This window comes from Arvicola amphibius, chromosome 10, assembly GCF_903992535.2.
Source record: "Arvicola amphibius chromosome 10, mArvAmp1.2, whole genome shotgun sequence".
NCBI classification, from domain to species: domain Eukaryota; kingdom Metazoa; phylum Chordata; class Mammalia; order Rodentia; family Cricetidae; genus Arvicola; species Arvicola amphibius.
The window spans coordinates 121,295,205-121,316,865 of record NC_052056.1 but is presented as its reverse complement, the minus strand read 5'-3'; the positions used below and the strand labels follow the sequence as shown (position 1 = coordinate 121,316,865).

At 49.8% G+C, this 21,661-nt stretch overlaps 1 protein-coding gene across 1 annotated transcript in view; it reads left to right on the top strand.

The window, feature by feature from the left end:
- Positions 1–21,661, top strand: part of Acacb (acetyl-CoA carboxylase beta) — a 99,900-nt gene that overhangs the window by 44,609 nt on the left and 33,630 nt on the right. Inside the window, 18 exon segments of the mRNA XM_038344946.1 lie at positions 59–229; positions 1,119–1,279; positions 4,949–5,033; positions 5,035–5,114; positions 6,975–7,125; positions 7,205–7,308; positions 8,283–8,364; positions 9,851–9,996; positions 10,975–11,125; positions 12,743–12,877; positions 14,958–15,104; positions 15,839–16,027; positions 17,497–17,597; positions 18,433–18,521; positions 18,624–18,748; positions 20,377–20,490; positions 20,917–21,030; positions 21,548–21,637. Coding sequence (XP_038200874.1) covers positions 59–229; positions 1,119–1,279; positions 4,949–5,033; positions 5,035–5,114; positions 6,975–7,125; positions 7,205–7,308; positions 8,283–8,364; positions 9,851–9,996; positions 10,975–11,125; positions 12,743–12,877; positions 14,958–15,104; positions 15,839–16,027; positions 17,497–17,597; positions 18,433–18,521; positions 18,624–18,748; positions 20,377–20,490; positions 20,917–21,030; positions 21,548–21,637 — 2,235 coding nt within the window.

The following is a 21,661-nucleotide window of genomic DNA, read 5'->3' as shown; positions in this document are numbered from 1 at the left end:
CACTGAGGAGGGCCTGATGCTGCCGTTGGAAGCCCTTGACTTCCGTCTGTCTCTGCAGTGTGCTGTCCTCCTGGCCAAAACTGTGGGCTACGTCAGTGCTGGGACGGTGGAATACCTGTACAGCCAAGATGGCAGCTTCCACTTCTTGGAGCTAAACCCGCGCTTGCAGGTGGAGCATCCATGCACTGAAATGATTGCAGATGTCAACCTGCCCGCTGCACAGTTGCAGGTATGGACCTTAGGACGGGGCCCCAAGTCCTGGGCTGGTGCTCCCTCAACTCTGCTTTTTCTATAAAAGGAGGACGACTTCCTTTTCTACTCCTAGTCACACTGTTTCATAGGAAGAAGGATGCATGAGCCATGCTTTGGGCTTTGAAGGGGTTTCTTAAGTTTTAGCAGACGGGAGGAGGATAAACCCTGACAGCAGGATGATGGGAGAGCATTAGATCCAACATGTGGGCCGTCACGAGGGCACACTGGGGAAGCCTAGGGCCCAAACAGTCTGTAAGAACGTTTGGCTACTAAGAGTAGCCAGGCCTTCCTGTAGTGCAGTGTGAACAGTAGCCAGGCCTTCCTGGAGTTCAGTGTGAACAGTAGCCAGGCCTTCCTGTAGTCCAGTGTGAACAGTAGCAAGGCCTTCCTATAGTGCAGTGTGAACAGTAGTCAGGCCTTCCTGGAGTTCAGTGTGAACAGTAGCCAGGCCTTCCTGGAGTTCAGTGTGAACAGTATGCAGGCCTTCCTGTAGTGCAGTGTGAACAGTATCCAGGCCTTCCTGTAGTGCAGTGTGAACAGTAGCCAGGCCTTCCTGGAGTTCAGTGTGAAGAGTGCCCAGGCCTTTCTGTCTCCACCTTCCTAGTTCTGGGAATTAAGGCATGTGATCCCAAGTACTGGGATCAAAGGTATACACACCACCACTACCTGGCCTATGGTTAACCAGAGACTAGCTCCGCACTCTGATTTCCAGGCAAGCTTTATTTGTTAGAACAAAAACAAACATCCTCACAGGTGTATATCAAATCATTGATGGAGCCTCTTCCTTCATCCCATCTCTCTTGCCCTCCTTCTTTCAGGGCTAGGGTCCTAGCAGACTGACCTGTGGGATGGGTTTTTCCATTTAGATCGCCATGGGTGTGCCCCTGCACCGGCTGAAGGACATACGGCTTCTGTATGGAGAATCTCCCTGGGCAGTGACCCCCATTTCTTTTGAGAGCCCTCTGAGCCCTCCCATTGCCCGAGGTCACGTCATTGCAGCCAGGATCACCAGCGAAAACCCGATGAGGCAAGTGGGGCCCTGTGTTTCCATCACTGCAGACTCCCAGGGAAGGGTGGGCCCTGTGTTTCCATCACTGCAGACTCCCAGGGAAGGGTGGGCCCTGTGTTTCCATCACTGCAGACTCTCAGGGAAGGGTGGGCCCTGTGTTTTCATCAGCTGCATGTTGTAAGAAGGGCTGCCTGCTGGTTCCCAATCACCTGGCTATCTTAGACCCAAAATAATCACACAGAAACTGTATTAATTAAATCACTGCTTGGCCCATTAGCTCTAGCTTCTTATTGGCTAACTCTTACATATTAATTTAACCCATTTCTATTAATCTGTGTATCGCCACGTACCTAAAGTTCCCAGTGTCTATCTCGGTGGCTCCATGGCTTCTCTCTGACTCCACCTCCTTTCTCCCAGAATTCAGTTCCATTTCCCTGCCTACCTAAGTTCGCCTTGCTGTAGGTCCAAAGCAGTTTCTTTATTCATTAATGGTAATCACAGCACAGAGAGGGAAATCCCACATCACCTCCCATTTTTGTTTAAATAAAAAAGGAAAGTTTTAACATTAATATAGTAAAATACATGTACAAAACAGGTATAAAGCAATAATACAGTTACAATATTTATATCTACTTTATCTTTATTATAACTAAGGAAGACTATAATTATAACTATAAATTCTTCAACTCCATCAAAGACTCCAGAAGGATATAATATTACCTAAGTAAACAGGAAGTACATTGTAAGCAACTTCCAAAACTCTAGAATTGACAGAGACATCTAGCTGCCTGGACAGTCACCCAAAGTTCTTCTGTTTCGTTGGGGCATCCATCTTTAGCTCACAGGCTCATAATACCATCAGACTTTTCCATGATGCAGGAAATTTCAAAGATAGTTCCACCTCTACTGGCAGTTTGTCAGTCATATTTTTCTGTATCCTGCAGAATGTCTAACAGACTCTTTCATGAAGCAGGAACCCCGAAGGATCATCTTACCTTTAGGCAAGTTCAGCAGTCATTTCTCTGTGGGTCCTGTATGTCCAGTTAAGCAGTCCAGGCAAGAGCACCTTCTTGCCCAAATGGCAAGAAACTCCATAAGGGGCCTCTTTGATGCCCATCTTCCTCTCAAAGTAATTGGTGCTTCCAGGAGCAGACGTATCTCATTGTCATGAAAGTCCTAAGTTATTAAAACATTTGTTAAATGCCATATTCAGTAGTCTTTGAAAGGTTTGAAGAATACCTCCCTATCTGAAATACATCTCTGTACATCTAGAGAACTAACGAACATGACTATTATGGATGATTCTCTATTTACCTATATTTCTTAATTATACATTACATTTTTAAATGAGCTGCACAATCACAATACCTTAATCAAGAGCAGACAATATACATAGAAACAAAATTGACCTAAAACTTGTATCAATAACCAAGATCTATACCAATGCAAATCTTGTAGCATATCCCCCTTTAAATGTAAACAAACATTCATAGACAACATTTGGATATGTGTGTAGTTTGTCATACTGCTTCCCGCTGATTGGGGGCGCTGTAATCAGGTCTTTTATGGTGTATCCTGTGTGCTAGATTCATCTCAGTCAGCAGTGTGGAAAAGTAATTTTTTTTGAGGCTGTTCATGGTGACCTTCAGTGGGATCTTATTCCATCAAACCACACCAGTCTGGAAGCAATCCACTGGTTCTCATCCTCTGTGGAAACAAGAGAAGAACCTGTTTTCCAAAGCAACATATCCTTAGGCTCAAATTTGGAAGTCATGATACCTTTATAATATACATGCTGGTTTAGCTTAGCAGCTCATACAATGAAATGTTTCTCTGTACTTAGCTCATTCACAGTCAAAAAATTCAAAGATAACACAATAATATACATAATCCAGACTGTATTTTCCATTTTTACATGGCTTATTTTTCTTTACTTCTTTTAATCTATGACTGCCAGTACTCTGTCTCTCTAAAGACTTTACCCTTTTTTTTATAAACCATTTACTTTTTTTTAAATTTTTTGGTTTTTCGAGACAGGGTTTCTCTGCAGCTTTAGAGCCTGTCCTGGAGCTAGCTCTTGTAGACCAGGCTGGTCTCGAACTCACAGAGATCCGCCTGCCTCTGCCTCCCGAGTGCTGGGATTAAAGGTGTGCGCCATCACCGCCCGGCTTAAACCATTTACTTTTTATAACTCTCTATACTCTTTTCTTCTCTCTTCCAAGCCTATGTAAATTTATCCAACACTATGACTCATCTGGATTTGTCTCTATTGCACATCTGTAATTCTTTACTGTCCAGGAGCACTCTTTAAAATGCTAAGTGCTTCTTAAAACTTAAGCTGCACCATTACTATGGTAAATATGGTACTTCCTGCTTGCCCCACCCAGTACAGCATGGCAGAGCTGCTTGCTCCTCTGAGAGCTTGCACACAGCCCATTCTCAGGCACACAGCCAGTCCATGTCACCATTAGGCAAGCTGCAGCAGTCTGCTCACAAACCCCCCTCAAGTGCTCCGTAGCTGGACCTCCTGTCTGAAAGAGTCAGAGTTTGCACTGGCAGGACGGCCCAGAAAGCTGGCATTTCAAAATGGTGAAGCTTTTTTTCCTGCTACAGCTGAATCAGAAAACCTCTCTTAAAGGAGCTATGCCTCTGCTGCCTCTAGCAAACACAGCCCATCAAAGAAAATGCCACTAGCAAACCATGCTTAACTCTGTTCTTTTGTGCCTAGAATTAATTTTTAAGCTTTCTCAAGTTTTTAAGTGGATTTTAGTTGGCCATGTGGGCACCAATCTGTTGTAAGAAGGGCCACTTGCTGGTTCCCAGGCACCTGGTTCGATTAGAACTGAAATAATCACTGTATTAATTAAATCACTGCTGGGCCCATTATCTCCTCCTCCTCCTCTTCCTCCTCTCCTTCCTCTCCTCTTCTCTTCCTCCTCCTCCTCCTCCTCCTCCTCCTCCTTTTTCTTCCTCTTCTTCTTCTTTTTGGGTTTTCAAGACAGGGTTTCTCTGTAGTTTTGGAGCCTGTCTTGGAACTAGCTCTTGTAGCCCAGGCTGACCTCAAACTCACAAGGATCCACCTGTCTCTGCCTCCCAAGTGCTGGGATTAAAGGTGTGCACCACCACTGCCTGACCCTTACTTTAGTTTTTAATCAAAAATTTTGTGTTTTTGTTTGAGACAGGGTTTTTCTATAACAGCCATGGCTGTCCTGGAACTCACTATGTGGCCCAGGCTGGCCTCAAACTCAAAGAGGTCTGCCTGATTCTGCCTGCTGAGTGTTGGGATTGAAGGGATGTGCCACTATGCCCAGCTTCAAAGGTGTTTTTAACTGGGCACACTAGTGGGCATCATGTGAAATTCTGTTAATGTAGACAACATCACTGTGTAATGTTTAAATCATACTGTGTTGGAGGAACTTGGGGTGAGCCCCCCCATTTTCTTGGTTGAATCTTTGGCTTCAAACCAAACACCAGCTGTGGTAAACAGCAGGGTGGGGCATTTAGCCACACCCACAGCACCACATCTTCACTTTAAAAAATCTTTTTAATATTTATTTATTGTTTGTATGCGTGGGAACCACAGTGAGCATGTGGAGAGCACAGGGCAGCTTGTGAAAGGCAGTGCAGTCCTTCTGCCTTGCGGAGTTCACGTGGAGTAACATCTCTTTTTTTTCTGTCTGGCACCAGGGTTTTTAAGCCAAGCTCTGGGACAGTCCAGGAGCTGAACTTCCGCAGCAACAAGAATGTGTGGGGCTTACTCAGCGTGGCGGCTTGCCGGAGGCTTGCATGAGTTCGCTGATTCCCAGTTTGGGCACTGCTTCTCCTGGGGCGAGAACCGTGAAGAGGCCATTTCGTCAGTATTTCCTGCTTACCACTCTTCCTTCCCGCCCCCTTCCCTCTTGTCCCCTCCCCACCTCCATTCCTGCCTCCTTCTCTTTAGAAGTAAACACTCAGAAGTAGTTGTGTACAGGTCTGATCACCCGAGTTTGGCCCTAGATCTCACAAGGCAGCTGAAGTTCAAGAACAAAGTCTCTTTGCTGGAGATTGGAGAAGAGCAGAGAGTTCTCCAAGGCCGCTGGGTCTTGAGCCTGCAAGAGGTCTGACTTCAAGGAGACACAAAACTGTTCAAACGTGTCTAAGGGTGCCGAGTACTTGGCTCAGAGGAGGACGGCCGCACCTTAAAATGTCAACCTTACAAATAGTTCTGTCTTCACTCTGAGACTCATTTCTTCTGGGGGTGTCCTGCTGCTCCCACGTCTCCACCCCAAGCCTGTGACAGTGGCCTGTGCTCCCTGCTTAGTCAAATCCCACCACAATAGTTTCTCAGACTGAGAAACTCACGCTAACCAAGGACTCCTCTGCCTCTCCTTTTAAATCTCCCTGCCTTGATGGGCCCAGGAAGGTAAAATCCAGTTTGTGTTGTAATTAAACATCCCGGTGCAGCTAGGTACTTCTCTTGCCTTCAGGGATGTTTCATTTAAAAAAATATTAGACTAGGGGTTGGAGAGACGGCTCAGTGGTTAAGAGCACTGACTGCTTTTCCAGAGGACCCAGGTTCCAGAGGACCCAGCACCCACATGGCAGCTCATGGCTATCTGTAACTGAGGGACCTGACACCTCACCGACAGGCAGGCAAACACCAGTGCACATTAAAGAAAAGGCATTCGACTGGCTTGGTTGTTTAGTTGTGAGTGTAGCTCAGTGTGGCGGTGTTGGTGGTGGCCCTCCTCTGTCAGTTTAGACTGGTTCATTTTTAATCACGTTCTGTGGCAAACTGAGGTCTTTGGAGAGTGTACAGGGAGATTCGCAGCAAACCAGACATAACTAACTAGAGGAGCTGGGCCCAGCATGCGCCAAGTGAAAGCCCCCAGGGGAATCTCGAACTGTGGCACTGTCTACAGCTGTCACAGACTTGGGAGGGAAACTCCGGCTTTCCCTGCTGTTAGAGTCTAGCAGAGGGAAGCGCTTGTCTCGGATTCTGTGATTGGCTCTCCCATGGCAGTGCTAAAGTCAAGCCACCTGGGACAAGTTGGCCACATACAAATCCAGGCCCTGACACTGCACCTGTGATCTGTGGCCATCTTCACTTGACCCCACTGTTATTTCCTCATGGCTAAACCTAGATAGTATTGCTTCCCGGCATAGCTACTCATGGCTCGTGGGGACACTCACTGGCCGGAACCTTCTCTCTAAGAATATGCTCATCCTACTGCCTGTCCTCAGAAACACTCACTGCAGGCCCGCAGCCTTGCAGCTTGCCATACTGCTGAGCCAGGGGCAACAGACACACCTGGACAGAGCAGCCGGGGGACAGTCAGAAGTGGCTCTTCTGAGGACAGGAGGTTTGAATAGGCCGAGGGGAGCCAGAGCCAGAGAGACTGAGCCCTATTCATGGATAATTATGTATCAGGACAGTTAGTGATTGGACCCTGGGGCCTAATCACACAGCAGCTGACATGTTGACCGGAACTGCTTTGTGTGGAACATCTCTTTGCAAACCTCATACTGCAGGTGGCAGGGTTATCACTCCATTTTTCAGATGAGGTAACTGACGCCCGGGGTGGTTAAGTTACTCAAGTGAGATTACTCAGCCCATGTGGAGTGGAGACCGAGAGCTTGGTTGTCCCATCCAGATGCTGCAACAAACACTTCCCCGACATCCCCAGGAACCATGGGCAAGTGTGGAAACCAACCATGTGTCTCTCCTCTCCAGCAACATGGTAGTGGCTTTAAAGGAGCTGTCCATTCGGGGTGACTTCCGGACCACTGTGGAATATCTCGTGAACCTTCTGGAGACCGAGAGCTTCCAGAACAATGATATTGACACGGGGTGGCTGGACCATCTCATCGCTGAGCGGGTGCAGGTAGGAAGCTGCATTGCCTTCTTGGGGGTGGCTGAGACCCACGCTTCCCGCAGATACCGAGACATGGAGTCTTTCCTAGGCAGAGAAGCCGGACGTCATGCTCGGGGTGGTGTGTGGGGCCTTGAACGTGGCAGACGCGATGTTCAGAACCTGCATGACGGATTTCTTGCACTCGCTGGAAAGGTAGGGCAGACAGTTCTCTCGTTCCCCTCCTGTAGAAGGCAGGATGGGCTTTTTGTTGTGTTTGGAGATAGAATATTATTAAGTAGGCCATGCTGGTATCAAAATTGGATCCTCCTGCCTCAGCCTCCTGAGCACTGGGGTCATACTTACATGCCAGCATGCCACCCTCAAAGTGCCTCTCCTTTGGGCTTACCTTCAGCACTCCGTGGATAAACCTATACTGCCTGGAAGAGGCTGCGGGTGAATGCAGACAGGTTTGTGGGTGTGGAGGGGCTGTAGGGTGCTGTGAAGCCTGCAAGGCAACTTCCACCTGGATTATCATTTGGGGAGATTGTCCTGTGTGCTGTAGGGTGACAGTGGAATCTGTGACTCCTGTCTGCTAGAGGCCAAGGGAGGCCCATTCCCTGCGTGTCCCACAATAGAAAGAAAATGCCCATTCTTGAGAAGTACCATGACAAAGAAGGACGTGCCCACAAAAAGTGTAAAAGAATAAACAGTAGTGCTTGCTTACCGCCTTTGAGTGACAGTGTATTCACAGCCCACATGCTAGGGGGTGGCAGCCCATTTCCCCCATTTATATTTCTGTGAAACTGTTTGTTATGAATCCCAGGCTAGCTTATCCTCTCCAGTGCCAGGTTAATAGGCACCTGCCACCACACCTGACTTCCATGTGGGGCTTCTCCTAGAAGAGCCCACCATTAAGGTTTTGAAACCATTTTAAGATTCTCCAGTTCCTCTGGGATCCGTGTCCCACACCTTTGATCAGTCTTAACTCTGGTTTGCCGCTGCCTATGACGGGTAAACATCCAGACGACCGACTGCTCAATGAGGCCCAGGGCTTCACACATAGGGGCGCCCGTTCTGCCACTGAGTTCCACTCCAGCCTTCTGGGGGCCTTGAAGGATGTCGCCCAGGAGGTGCTCTAGGGACCCCGTTCCCTCCTGGACTGATGCTGTATCTGTCTTCTCCATCAGGGGTCAGGTCCTCCCAGCTGATTCTCTGCTGAACATTGTGGATGTTGAGTTGATTTACGGAGGCATTAAGTACATTCTTAAGGTAAGGGCACCTTCCCTGCAGGCTCAGCAGTTCCCACTGATGTCTGTGACTCTGGAGTGGGGTCTTCACGGAGGGGTCTGAGCCATGTGTCCCTCAGGGTTCTCTGTGATGTCTGTGAGCCTGGTGTGGATCTTCACGTGGGAGTTGGGTTCACTGTAGTCAATGACCTTGAACTGTAAACACTCTGAGATTAGGAGAGGAAGGCTGAGTGATATCCAAAGACGCTGAAATGTATTTTTCACTATCTTTTATTCCAAAACATTTGTCTGTGTGTAATGTAACACGAGTGTGCATGCCGTGAAGGTACGGTGGATAAGGGGCTGGTATTTCTTTGTAACAGACGTGCAGAGTCTGGGCCAGAGCTCACTGTGCCCGCCTCCCCCCAGGGTCCCAGATCTCTGGTAAGTCTGTATTCAGCTGTCTCTGTCTGTTCAGGTTTCTATAGTAGAATACTATAGATCAAGGGCTTGTGAACAGAGGCATTGCTCACAGCTCTGGAGGCCAGGACATCCAGGGTCAAGGCACGAGCCAATTCCGTATCTCCTGAGGACCCATTTCCTGGTTTCTAGTGGGTTCCTTCCTTTGCTGTGTGCCTTTATGTGGTAGAAGAGAGCAAGGGAGCTCTTTGGAGTTCCTTTAATAATTTTTAAATTAAATTTTTTGTTTATTCATTCGTGTGTGTACATATGTGTGTATGAGAGTACAACAGTGTGTATGAGAGTACAAGTGTGTGTGCATATGTATGTATGAGAGTGCAACAGTGTGTGTATATGTGTGTGTGTATATGTGTGTGTGTATGAGAGTGCAAGAGTCTTTGTGTGTATATGTGAGTGTGTGTATATATGTGTGAGTGTGTGTATATATGTGTGAGTGTGTGTATATATGTGTGAGTGTGTGTGTATGAGAGTGCAACAGTCTGTGTGTATATGTGAGTGTGTGTATGTGTGTGAGTGTGTGTATATGTGTGTCTATGTGTGTGAGTGTGTGTGTGTATGAGTATGTGTGTATATTTCTGTATGAGAGTACAACAGTCAGTGTGTGTGTGTATGTGTGTGAGAATGTGTGTGTATGTGTGTGTATATATGTGTGTGTGTATCTGTGTGTAGGTCAAAGGTAGTTTTCAGGAGTTGATTCTCTTCCCACCATGTGGATCCCAGACATCAAGCTCAACCTGTTAGGCTTGATGGCAAGCACCTTTACCTTCCGAGTCATCTCACGACCCCAGATCCTTTTTATAAGGATGCTAACAAGACTCCGTCTTCATGATGATGTACTTGAACCAGGGGTCCCCCTTCCTCCTAAGATCTCCTTTGAGACTTGGTTTCATCCTAGGACTTTGGGAGGCAATCCAGTTAGTGCACTCATTCCCGATGAAGCCTCCAAGCTGCCTCACCCAGAGCATAAGCCTCAGTCCCTGCAGACGGGAGCAGACAGCTAGCTCATGCTCACCCTCACAGGAGCAATGGGGGTTCTGATGTCCCCACAGGTGGCCCGGCAATCCCAGACTGTGTTCGTTCTCATCATGAACGACTGCCACATCGAGATCGACGCCCACCGGCTGAACGACGGGGGGCTGCTCCTGTCCTACAACGGTAGCAGTTACACCACATACATGAAGGAAGAGGTGGACAGGTGCGTGCGTGGACGATGTGCAGCTTTCTCAGTGGGAGCTGAAATGCAAAGCCAGCGCTATGCAGGCCTGAGGTTATAGAGAAAGCCTGCTTTCATTCATTCAGGGCATTCAGAGAGAGTCTCCATCCCGGCTGGAACCTAACAGGTGTTTGAGGGTGGGGGTTCTCGGGCAGTTCCCATTTCCAGTCACCAGAGGATTCAGGGTGGAATAGATCGTGGCAAGCAGCTCCAGTGTCTGCAGGGTAAGTGAGGAGGCGCCATCTCCCTGGGTTCCCTGGGTCTGAGCTACAGGCCCACAGCCCTGAGGACAGCATAGACTAGATACGCCATCCAGTAGTTGGCAGTCCCGCTACTGTGGGCAGTGTGCTCAGCTGGGGATGAGGCTGGTACCACTGATGTCATCACTCCTGGGCTTCCAGCCTATGACAGGAGATGACACACCAAACAGACAGTGGCAGGCAGTGGCTTTGTGTCCTGATGGGAGGAAGGATGCTGGAAGCTCTAGGCATGGTGCACAACTGGTCCAGATGCTTCTGGCTCCCGTTTGCCTGACCATACTGAGGTCACAGTGGTACGTGGAGGACCCAGGCAGAGGAGGCCACTCAGACCCTGGCCATAGATAAGAAAGTGTGGAGTGTGTGCATGGGTTAGAGCCCATTCCTGGAAGTCAGGTTGGTAAGGGGACTCCTTTCTTAGTCCCCAGAACATTCAAGATTCTTGTGTGTGCTGCCTCAAACCTGACTTCCCTAGATCAGTTAAAGGAAGGATTTAGGATTGGTTAAGAGCTATTGAATAGTATTGATTGATTGCTTTCTGGGGAATTATGTCAGAAACAGAAACCAGTTTCAGCCACAAGAAATAAAGGCCCTAATGCCCCACAGAGGGCGATGGAGTACCTGCCCTAGGAAAGGGGAAATTCCCCTAAAGTCTGGCTCCCTTGCTGGGCCTCATTTGTCTCCCACTCTCCCTGCCCTCTAGTTACCGGATCACTATCGGCAACAAGACGTGTGTGTTTGAAAAGGAGAACGACCCCACAGTCCTGAGATGCCCCTCAGCTGGGAAGCTGACACAGTACACGGTGGAAGACGGAGACCATGTTGAAGCTGGGAGCAGCTACGCGGAGATGGAGGTGACCTAAGAGCCAGCCCTGGGGCTGTCCCCGCCCTCAGCCATCATCAGGCCTCGCCTGTCCTTGGCCTAAACTTGTGACATTCAAAGAATACTTTTTAAAAAGAGCGCTCAGATCGCCCACATCTCCTGGAAGGAGTAAGCACTGCTTAGTAACCACAAGCCAGAGCTGACCGGGCACTGGCCCTCCAGTGGTGTTGATCTAAGTCTTCACCTATTTGTATTTTATTTTTTTACTGTGCTGAGGATGGACCCCAAGACCTAAAGCATGCTAGGCAAGCATTCTACCTCTCAGTTACACCCCAACTGTGTCTACTTTTATAACCTGAGCAAGTTCATGAGGCGGGCACACACGTGATTCCCGTTGTGTGCACGCAGAGATCAGACCCAGGAAGGTGAGCTCAGGATGTCGCCTGAGAGCACACAGAGCCATGCTGCAAACATGGCCTTCACTCTCTGCCATGAGAGAAGCGAGTGGCTCTTCAGGAGAGCCGCCCTCCTGCACAGGCTGGATTGTCTGCCCCGGTTATTCTCAGGGGACTAGCTCCCAGTTTTCTGATGGGGACATCAAGGCTCAGAGACAGGAAGACGAGTTTTGAAACTCACAGAGGTGATGGATGAGGCAGACAACTGAGCAAAAAGCGGCATGGAACCGTGACCCGCAGTTGGTGTCGTGGTCACAGATCTCATGTCTTCTGCATCTTCAGACACAGGGTTAGTTAGTTAGTTAGTTGCAGGGTTGATTTCAAGCAGGTGCTTCATTTTACAGAGCGCTCTCCAGAGGGCGCCCTCCACCACGGGCCTGCTTTAGAGAGCTGTGGGTGTGGAGGGCGGCCCAGAGCCCCGTGGTGTTCAGCAATGGGATGTGTTCTGAGAAGTGTGTTCCTGGACAACTTCTTTACATTGTGGACATTGTAGAGTGTGTTTGCACAAACCTGGAAGGTGTCATTTAGTCACCGGATGCGTTGACATGACCTCTACATGAGATGCTCGCAAGGGGCTGCGGCCGCCAACAGCGAGTGTCTCAGCGTTAAGTGTGACTGCCACACTTTACCAGACAGGTTACGCGGCAGCTCATTCACACTTGCGTCACCACAGTTTGGACGTGTATGGTGTCATTAGGTCGTCAGACACTGGGTCTTGTGGCACAGCCATCATCTCTGTCATTGGCCAGCAGTGTCACCATGGTGCGCTGGACTCTGTACTTACAGCTGGAGGCAATAGGATTCAGCAGTGCTTCTGGTAGAGAAGGTTTTCTTTGAAAACAGTTAAGGGGGCTGGAGGTGCAGCTCAGCAGCTGGGTGTTTGTCCAGCATGCATGAAGCCCTGGGTACCACCGTTAGCTCCACAAACCAAAGGAAGTAGTTTCCTGCTGTGAAATGGGCGGCACACACACCCGCCCGCCTCTCTGGCTGCCCTTGTAGAGGGAGACCATTCCTGAATGGCTCTCGTGCCTGGTGCACAGCAAGGGGGAAGAAATGACGGGATTTTTGTCCTGTGCTTGAGTGGTGCCCAGAGATTGGCTATCACCGTGACACACCTCCTAATCCACAGTCATGGGAGGAGCGACTCTGGGCGCCAGCACCAGGGAACGCTGACCTAGTCTTCTATAATACAGGTGATGAAGATGATCATGACCCTGAATGTGCAGGACAGTGGCAGGGTGAGGTACGTCAAGCGCCCAGGGGTCGTACTGGAGGCTGGCTGCGTGGTGGCGAGGCTGGAACTCGATGACCCTTCAAAAGTGCATGCGGTATGTAACACGTGGTCCCCACAGCTCTGGGCCATGCGGTATGTGACACATGGTCCCCGCAGCTCTGGGCCATGCGGTTTGTAACATGTGGTCCCTGCAGCTCTGGCTGGCCCAGAAGCTCCTACTGTGTCACCCTGTTGAGGGAGAGCACACTGGAGTCTCTCTCTTCCTGGGCCTGTCTGTGTCATCTGTAGGCACACTCAGCCCTGGTGACAATGTAATTAGCAGCCCCTGGCAGCCATACCCCTGTCTTCTATCCCTTTACAGCTCTTCATCCTGCTTGGAGCAAAGCCCGGGTTCTTTCCAGGACCCAAGAGCCAGAGAGCTGCTCCCAGTGACTTTAGGGCTTTCCTTCTATCCTTGGCATCTTCAGGAGTCCACACAGGCCTCTCGCCTGGAGCCTGTTCCCTCCAACTGTGGAAGGATCTGCCCCAGGCAGTACCCAATCAGTCTGGCTTCTCACCCAAGCCCATGAAGCTGACTTGTCTTTCTTTCAGTGCTGGGGATGACCCCACAGTCTTGGTCCTGCTTGGCAAGCTCTTCAGCATTGAGCTGCATCCTCAGCCCTTGGATTTAACAAATGATTTGTGTTAATTGCTGTTATTATTATTACTACTAGTAGTAATAGTGTGTCCTTTTATGCCATTGTGCGTGAGTAGAGGTCAAAGAATTGGGGGGGTTGGTTCTCCCCAATTGTAGCTCAGACTTGTATGGCAAGCTTTTACCTGATGAGCCATCTCACAATATATATGTTGACAAGGTTCTGCTATGTAGCCCAGGCTGACCTTGGCTCACTATGTAGCCCAGTCTGAGTTTGAATTCAAGGAATGTGGATTCCAAGCTGTAAGTGTATCCCATCATGCCTGGCTCCATGAGCCAGGGACTACCTTTAAAATATGATTTTGTTCATTTAATATCTGATATATAAACCAGGTTTTTTTAAAAACAGGGTTTCTCTGTAACTTTGGAGCCTGTCCTAGAATTAGCTATTGTAGACCAGGCTGGCCTTGAACTCAGGACTTCCCGCATGCTAGGTATCATCTGCCACTCAGTTCCCGCACCAGCCCTGCCTCTGCCATTTTGAAATGGGCTATTTAGAGAGTCAAGCCTACATTGTTGAGCACCCATCACCACCGCTCAGAACCTTTCTTTCTTATGAAACTACAACCATGCCTACTAGATACCAACTTTTTATTCCCTTCTTGCCCAGCCCCTGGCAACCTCTAGCCTGCAGTTTCCCCAGGGATCTGACTGCTTTAGGTTTCTTCGATGGTGGGAATCACACAGTTCTTGCCAGTTTGTCACTGGCTGATTTCACTTAGTAGATAGCTCAGGGGTAGAGTGTGTGCATATTATGTCCAAGGCCCTAGGTTCAAGTCCCAGGGCCACATAAAAAAAATGGGGCTGGAAAGATGAGTCAGAGATTAAGAACACTTGCTGCTCTTGCAGAGGACCTGGGTTTGATTCCCAACACTAACGCTGGGCAGCTCACAACCGGTGCTTCTGGCCTCCGTGGGTACCTGCACACAAATGCACACACCCAGCTCCACATACACACAAGTAAAATAAATCTTATATTCAGAATAAATTAAAACATTTAAATCACATTAAATAAGTCAGACATGGTGGCACAGGCCTGCAATCCCAGCCCTCAGAAGGCTGAGGCATGAGAAATGTGAGTTGGAGGCTGGCCTGTGCTGTATTGTGAAACCCTGCTTCAAAACCAAACAGGGAAGGAACCTACAAAGAAAACCAAAAGAAGAGTCAGGAGATAATCTTTATCAAAAGGAAAATTAGAATAAAAATAGAACCCCTCTAAAATTGTTTGGAGTGTAAGTTGTCAAATGTGTGCCATTCGCAAAGGGGATGTTGTGAAAAGCCTGGTAAGGTTGGGTTCCCAGGACGGTATGTCTCTTGTTCTTTCTCAGGCTTCAGGTGAGTAAGTCAGGGGGTTTTTGGGTCAGTCTTTTGCCTTGGTCTGTCGTGACCTGTCCTTGTACCTCAGACCCCATGGTCTGTCCGTGTCCCCGTGTCTCACAGGCTCTCTGGTCTGTTGTGACCCGTCCTCCTGTCTCACCAGGCACAGCCGTTTACAGGGACGCTCCCTGCCCAACAGACCCTGCCCATCCTTGGGGAGAAGCTGCACCAGGTGTTCCACAGCGTCTTAGAAAATCTGACCAACGTCATGAGTGGCTACTGCCTGCCCGAGCCTTTCTTCAGCACAAAGGTGAGGACCAGCAAGATCCTGCCTGGTGTGCACAGGGCCCTGTACTCAGCCAGGAGGGTTTCCTATCTGCTTAGTTGCTTTGAGTGACTTAAGCGACTCTCTCTTCATTTCCACTGTGAATGGGGTGGAGGTAATCATTCTGCCTGCTTGCTGTGGCTGTCTCTTAAAAAAAAAAAAAAGAAAAGAAAAATAGCTAAAGAGGGAGAAGAGGTTGCTCAGTGGCCCAGGGGTTGAGAGCATGTATTACTTGCTCTTCCAGAGGAACCAAGTTCAGTGGCTTCCCAGAACCCCTGAGGGGCAGCTCATTAAGTGCCTGTAACTGCAGCTCTAGGGGATCGAATGCCCTCTGCTGACTGCTGAGGGGTACTGCATTCACGTGCACACCCTACACGCAGACACAAACACATGAACATAACCTTAAAGTAATAAAAATAAACTAAAAGAGAATACGGGTAAAGAACGAGCTTTGGATTCTACCTGGCGCCAATCAAGTGCCCACAAGCGTTAGCTTGTCATATGACCTTATTTGTTCTCCCGTACCACACTGGCTGTCTAGTGACCCGGAGAGGGACACAGGGGAGACTCGAGCAGTCCACTCCAGGCTGCTCCAGAGGCTGCTGGGCTCCTGCCTTGGAAGGTGTGGCCTGGGTGGGTTGAGTCGGGTAGGGGGCCCCGGCAGATGGAGGTGCCCACACGTTTGTAAGGTGGTGGCTGATGTCGTTGTCCCTCTGCAGTTGAAGGAGTGGGTCCAAAAGCTCATGATGACGCTCCGGCACCCATCCCTACCTCTCCTGGAGCTGCAGGAGATCATGACCAGCGTGGCAGGCCGCATCCCAGCCCCCGTGGAGAAGGCCGTCCGCAGGGTGATGGCCCAGTACGCCAGCAACATCACTTCAGTGTTGTGCCAGTTCCCCAGCCAACAGGTGCGTGCCCCAGCCGGCTCCGGCCAGACACACCTGAGCTCACTCCCTCGCCTGGCCTCTTCTGATGGGCCAGCATCAAATGTTGTGGGCCTGTGCTTTCTTTCTAACTTCTATAGGACTCCATCACATTCTCCGGAGGGTCAGGCCTCACTCCAGCGGCTCAGGTTTAGGCGGGTGTCACAGCTGCAAATCAGACTAGCTCAAATCATTAGCTACAGAGTCTTGTTCCTGGGTCACAGGTTTTGGAAGTCCATAGCTGTGGGCCTCATGCGCCTTGGGACTAGAAGCCATCAGCATATACACCCCATTCGTATAAAACCTCATCATCCTTTCTGGGCTGTATAGTTTATTTTCTGCTGATGAGCAAGTCAAGGTCACTTTCTCTTCCGCCTTCACCGTTCCTTCCTGCTGTCCTCACCCGTCATCCCCACACACCCTCGCCATCGGAGAAGCTAAGTCAGGCCGTTCCCAAAGGCCAACAGCTCTAAAGGTTGAAGCTGTTTGTTTTGTTTTTTGCAGTGCTGGGCCTCAGGCATGCTAAGCAAGCACTCTACCCCTGAGCTACACCCCGAGCCCCTGAAGGTCGGAATATTGCTCAGCCATAAAAAATGATTCATGCTCCCACACGATGAGCCTTATGCTAAGGGAAAGGAGCTGGTCAGACACATAGTCTGGAACAGGCCATCAGTGTAGAAAGGAAGTCAGTTAGTGGCCTTTAGGGGAGGGATGGGGGAGGCAGGGAGAGGAGCGCAGCACAGTTGAGTGGCTGTCTTCCCCCCTGAGCCTGGACGTGACAACTGGAGGAGGAACCAGGTCTATCCCGACCAGAGCTGATGAGGTCCCATGGAGAGAAGGGTGCATTTGGGACATTTCTGAAATTTCTCATTAAGGCAATTTTTAGTTTTAGTTTTCATTAGAAATTCCTTTTGGGGGCCTGTGAGATGACTCAGCGGGTGGAGACACTTGCCAAACAAGCATTGCCCTGAGTCAGATCCTCAGAGCCCACATAAGGGTGGAAGGAGAGAACCAGCGTCACAGTATCCCCTGACCTCCATGTGCGCCGTGGTGCAAAGATCCCCACACACGACAGGTACACACACCACAGCAGTTTTTAAAGGGAACATACCAATCACATGAATTTTCATATAAAGACAGGACCCTTCCCCCTCCTGCGCCCACACTTTTGCTGGACGTTCCCTCTTCCCCTGAGTCCTCTCAGCAGGGAAGGGAGGAAACATTTCCTTCGCTCATCTCTTTGTGTGAATGTTGTCGTTCTGAGCTCCTGGGTCCCCAGGGTGACACTGAAGGGGTGGGCAGGGCTGTTATGGAGAGGCCAGGTGGCTTGGGTCTTCGAGCACAACCAGGCTGGGACCTCCCTGGGAGCCTGTGGGGGTCCCCCGTGATACTACCCAGTGGCCGCTGGATCCTGTGGCTGGCAATGGCCTGACCTGTTTTGTGTTCTTATCTAGATAGCCACCATCCTGGACTGCCATGCCGCCACGCTGCAGCGCAAGGCAGACCGCGAGGTCTTCTTCATGAACACGCAGAGCATTGTGCAGCTGGTCCAGAGGCAAGTGCATTCTGCGCCCTCCAGAAGCCCGAGTAGCTGTGTGAAGCCCTGGCTTATCCCCCAGCACAGGGACAGAGAGGCGGAAAGGAAATCCATCCCGTGTTTAGGAATATTATAGAAGAGAAAAAACACAGAGGAATACCACATCGCATTTTGTTTCAAAAAGGAAGGGAAATTTACAAAAAGTATTGGCAAACATCTTCAAGTTTGACTTTTTTTTAAAAAAAAAAAAAAAACATCTTTGTATGTTACATAGGTCATTGGAAATTTTTGTTTTGCAGTTAAAATGTACTAAAATCAGCTTTCCTCTTTTTAGGAGCTCAACTCTTAAGGTTTTCCCCTTCTTTCTGGCCTTGTCTGGAGGCTTAGTCTGGAGACTGGTATAATCTGGTTTCTGGTTTGATGGACAAGTCATAGTTCTGCTGACTTGCCTAGCTAGGACTAAGTCTGCTCCATTGTCCTCCAGGCCTGAGGAGCTGGAGTGTACTTCCCTTCCTCCCCCACCCCCTTCTCCTCCTCACCTTCTTCATCCCCTCTCTCTTTCCCCTTCCCTTCCCCCTATTTCCCTTCTTCCTCCTTCTCCTCTTGCAGTGCTGATTGCAGCCAGAGCTTTGCACATGCTAGGGACATGCTCTACCACTGAGCTACGTCCCAGCTCTTGCTTTTCTGAGACAGGGTCACCCTCAAACTCGAAGTCCGTGTAGGAAGAGTGCTCTTGCAGGCATGGGCAACTACACCTGTGCTTCCCTTCTTAAAGCTGCCACAGCACTAGCTGAGATATCTCGGGGTTGAGGAGGTGGTGGGCATGGCCACAGGGCAGCTTTTGGTCCCCTAGGTACCGCAGCGGGACCCGTGGCTACATGAAGACCGTTGTGCTGGACCTCCTGCGGAAGTATCTGAACGTGGAGCATCATTTCCAGCAAGGCAAGAGATGCTACCTGCCACTGGTGACAGCCACAAACTCTGGGCAGGGCAAGGGGGGGACGTGCCGACCTCACCCTTCTGGGCCTCTTGTCTCCCTCACAGCCCACTATGACAAGTGTGTCATCAACCTAAGGGAGCAGTTCAAGCCGGACATGACCCAGGTGCTGGACTGCATCTTCTCACACGCACAGGTGGCCAAGAAGAACCAGCTGGTGATCATGCTGATAGTAAGATGGGGACCAGCACCCCAGGTCGGGATGGGGCAGGGGCTTTCCCCCCTTCTTCCTTCCCCCCTTTTCCATTCTGGCATGGAACCCAGGTCTTAATCCTGCTAGGCAATCCCCTGTCACAAAGCCACACCCCCAGCCTAGTCCCAATAATTTCGCAGGTGGTTTGGTTGACCCAGCTATTTGATGTTGCCATTGCTTACAGTCTGACTGCACAATAAAGCTTTATTTGTAACAACAGACAGTGATACAAAGGACCTGCTCTGTGCCAAGTCCTCTTTGTTGCTTTAAACATTGATTAATTAGTTTAAAAGATTGTATACTAAATTCATTTGATTATTTTTATTATTGTTGTTGTTAATTTTGACATTAGGCCTCCCTATATGGCTCAGACTGATCTTGAACTCCTAGCTAGAGAGATCCATCTACTTAAGGTTCCTAAGCAGTTGGGACTGTAGAAGTGCACCACTCTATGCCATTATTACTAAGTTCTCTCCAACTCCAAGGGATGTGGACTATTGTCACCGTCCTTTGGCAGAGTGCAGAGAGTTGGAGTTTTAGCTTACTGAAGTGGGTGCCGGAAACCTAACTCTGGTCCTCTGCTAGAACATTAAGTGTTCTTCACCACCGAACCATCTCTCCAGCCCATACAAAGTGCTCTCCTTGCAGCCACAGGGAGGGGAGGAACAAGCAATGCTACAGCTGTCTGACCCTATTGGGACTTGAGAGGGAGAGAGCGACAGGCTGTTTTTGGGATTCCACAGGAGCGAGCACTTGTTATGATTGGGACAAATCATGCATCTAGGTGAGAGGTGACTCAGCCTATAGGTAGTATGTGTCTTACAGGACAGTGTGGGCTGATACGGGTAGTGGAGGTCAGTGGTTTAGCAAACCTGCTTCCTCCCATCACAGACCTCTCTCCAGTGGCTGTCTAGAGACCCCCCCTCTTTAGTTCCCCAAGCCCTTCTTACAGCAAAAGCACATGAGGAAACAGGCCATGTGCACACAGTACCATCTGCAGCAAAAAAAGCTCCTCCCTTGGCAGAAGGGAGGCATGCGTGGCCAGGGAGATGGCTTGCTCACTGGATAGAACATGTGTTCCACATGTGTCGGGACCAGAGTTTGGACTCCCAGCATCTGCATAAAAAGCCAATGGATGTGGTGGCCCACTTGTAATCCCAGTGGAGGTGGAGATAAGGGATCCCTAAGGCAAGCTGCCTAGGGTACTAGCCAAATCAGTGAGTTCTGAGTTCCAGGTTCAGGAGAGACTCTGACTCCGAAAATACAGTGGAGAGCAATGGAGAAGACATATGAGGTGGTCTGGTCTTGTTCCCACGTGCATGTGTGCACGTGTGCATGCTCACACACACACATATAGTGCCCCCCCCCCCACTATGGTAAAGAGGTCTGCTATTTCCCTTCCCATCAGATGCAAGGGTCCATGAGTCAGGAAATGAATGTGTGATGTGAGCGAATGAGAGGTGGTACCCATGTGATAAGAGGCAAGGGCTTTTTCAAAGCTGGCTGGCTGTGTCCAGAGAGTTGAGATTAGACCTCCACCCCTGACCAGCCAAGTGCTGGCCAGATCCCCAGCAAAGCCAACCTGGGTTCTGTTGTTGTCCCTGAAGGATGAACTCTGTGGCCCAGACCCTACCCTGTCAGACGAGCTGACCTCCATCCTCAATGAGCTCACGCAGCTGAGCAGGAGCGAGCACTGCAAGGTGGCCCTCAGAGCCAGGCAGGTTGGTCTCAAAGTGTGTTGCTATGTGTGTGCATGCATGCGTGTGTTGCTGTGTGTGTGTGCATGCATGAGTGTGTTGCTGTGCGTATGTGTGTTGCTGTGTGTGTACATGCATGAGTGTGTGTTGCTGTGCGTGCATATGTGTGTGTGCATGTGTTACTTTGTGTGTGTGTGCATGCATGAGTGTGTTACTGTGTGTACACGTGCACATGTGTGTTGCTGTGTGTGTACATGCATGAGTGTGTTGCTGTGCGTGCATACGTGTGTGTGCATGTGTTACTTTGTGTGTGTGCATGCATGAGTGTGTTACTATGTGTGCATGTGCGCATGTGTGTGTGCATGTGTGTTGCTGTGTGTGTGCATGTGTGCACGCAGCCCTGCCCCCCCCAGGTTCTCTCATCTCTGTCTTCCCTCCTTGTCCCTACAGGTCCTGATTGCCTCCCACCTCCCCTCCTACGAGCTGCGACACAACCAGGTAGAATCCATCTTCCTGTCTGCCATCGACATGTACGGCCACCAGTTCTGCCCAGAAAACCTCAAAGTGAGTCTTTGGGACCATGGGTTTTCCTTCCCCTCAAGGCACCCCCAGTTTAGTGACATGGAGTTCAGAGTGGCTGGGATGGCCCCAGGGACATCTGCAGGCTCTGGGAGTTGCAGGTGTTGAAGCCTGTTCACAGGATGCACAGGGCAACAGGCTCGAGGCTTCCCTGGCCAGTACAGGCTTTAAATTAGCGCATTCTGGAACATGCCAGGAGGCACGAGCCCTTTGTGTGGTGGTGGGGCAGGGCACTTGGCCTCCTTATTCCCTGCTCTTGCCAGGGTCCTGGCTTATTGTAAACTTCTAGACATCAATCAACATTTAAAGCTGGGGCCTTTTCCTGGCCACAGTCACCACACAGCCCTTCACTGCCCCATCCCCCAAGGCTGTGTGCAGAGGAGTTCCTTGCCTTGGAAGACCTGACTTGACAGAGCCTTCTCGTGCCTGCTGCTCCTGCCCAGCTTCTGGTCAGATCTGCTCATGCTCTGTCTGCTTTTTCGTCTCCTTCTGTTTCCCATAGAAATTGATACTTTCTGAAACAACTATATTCGACGTCCTGCCAACTTTCTTCTACCACGCTAACAAGGTCGTCTGTATGGCATCGCTGGAGGTAAGCGGTGGCAAGTCATCTAGA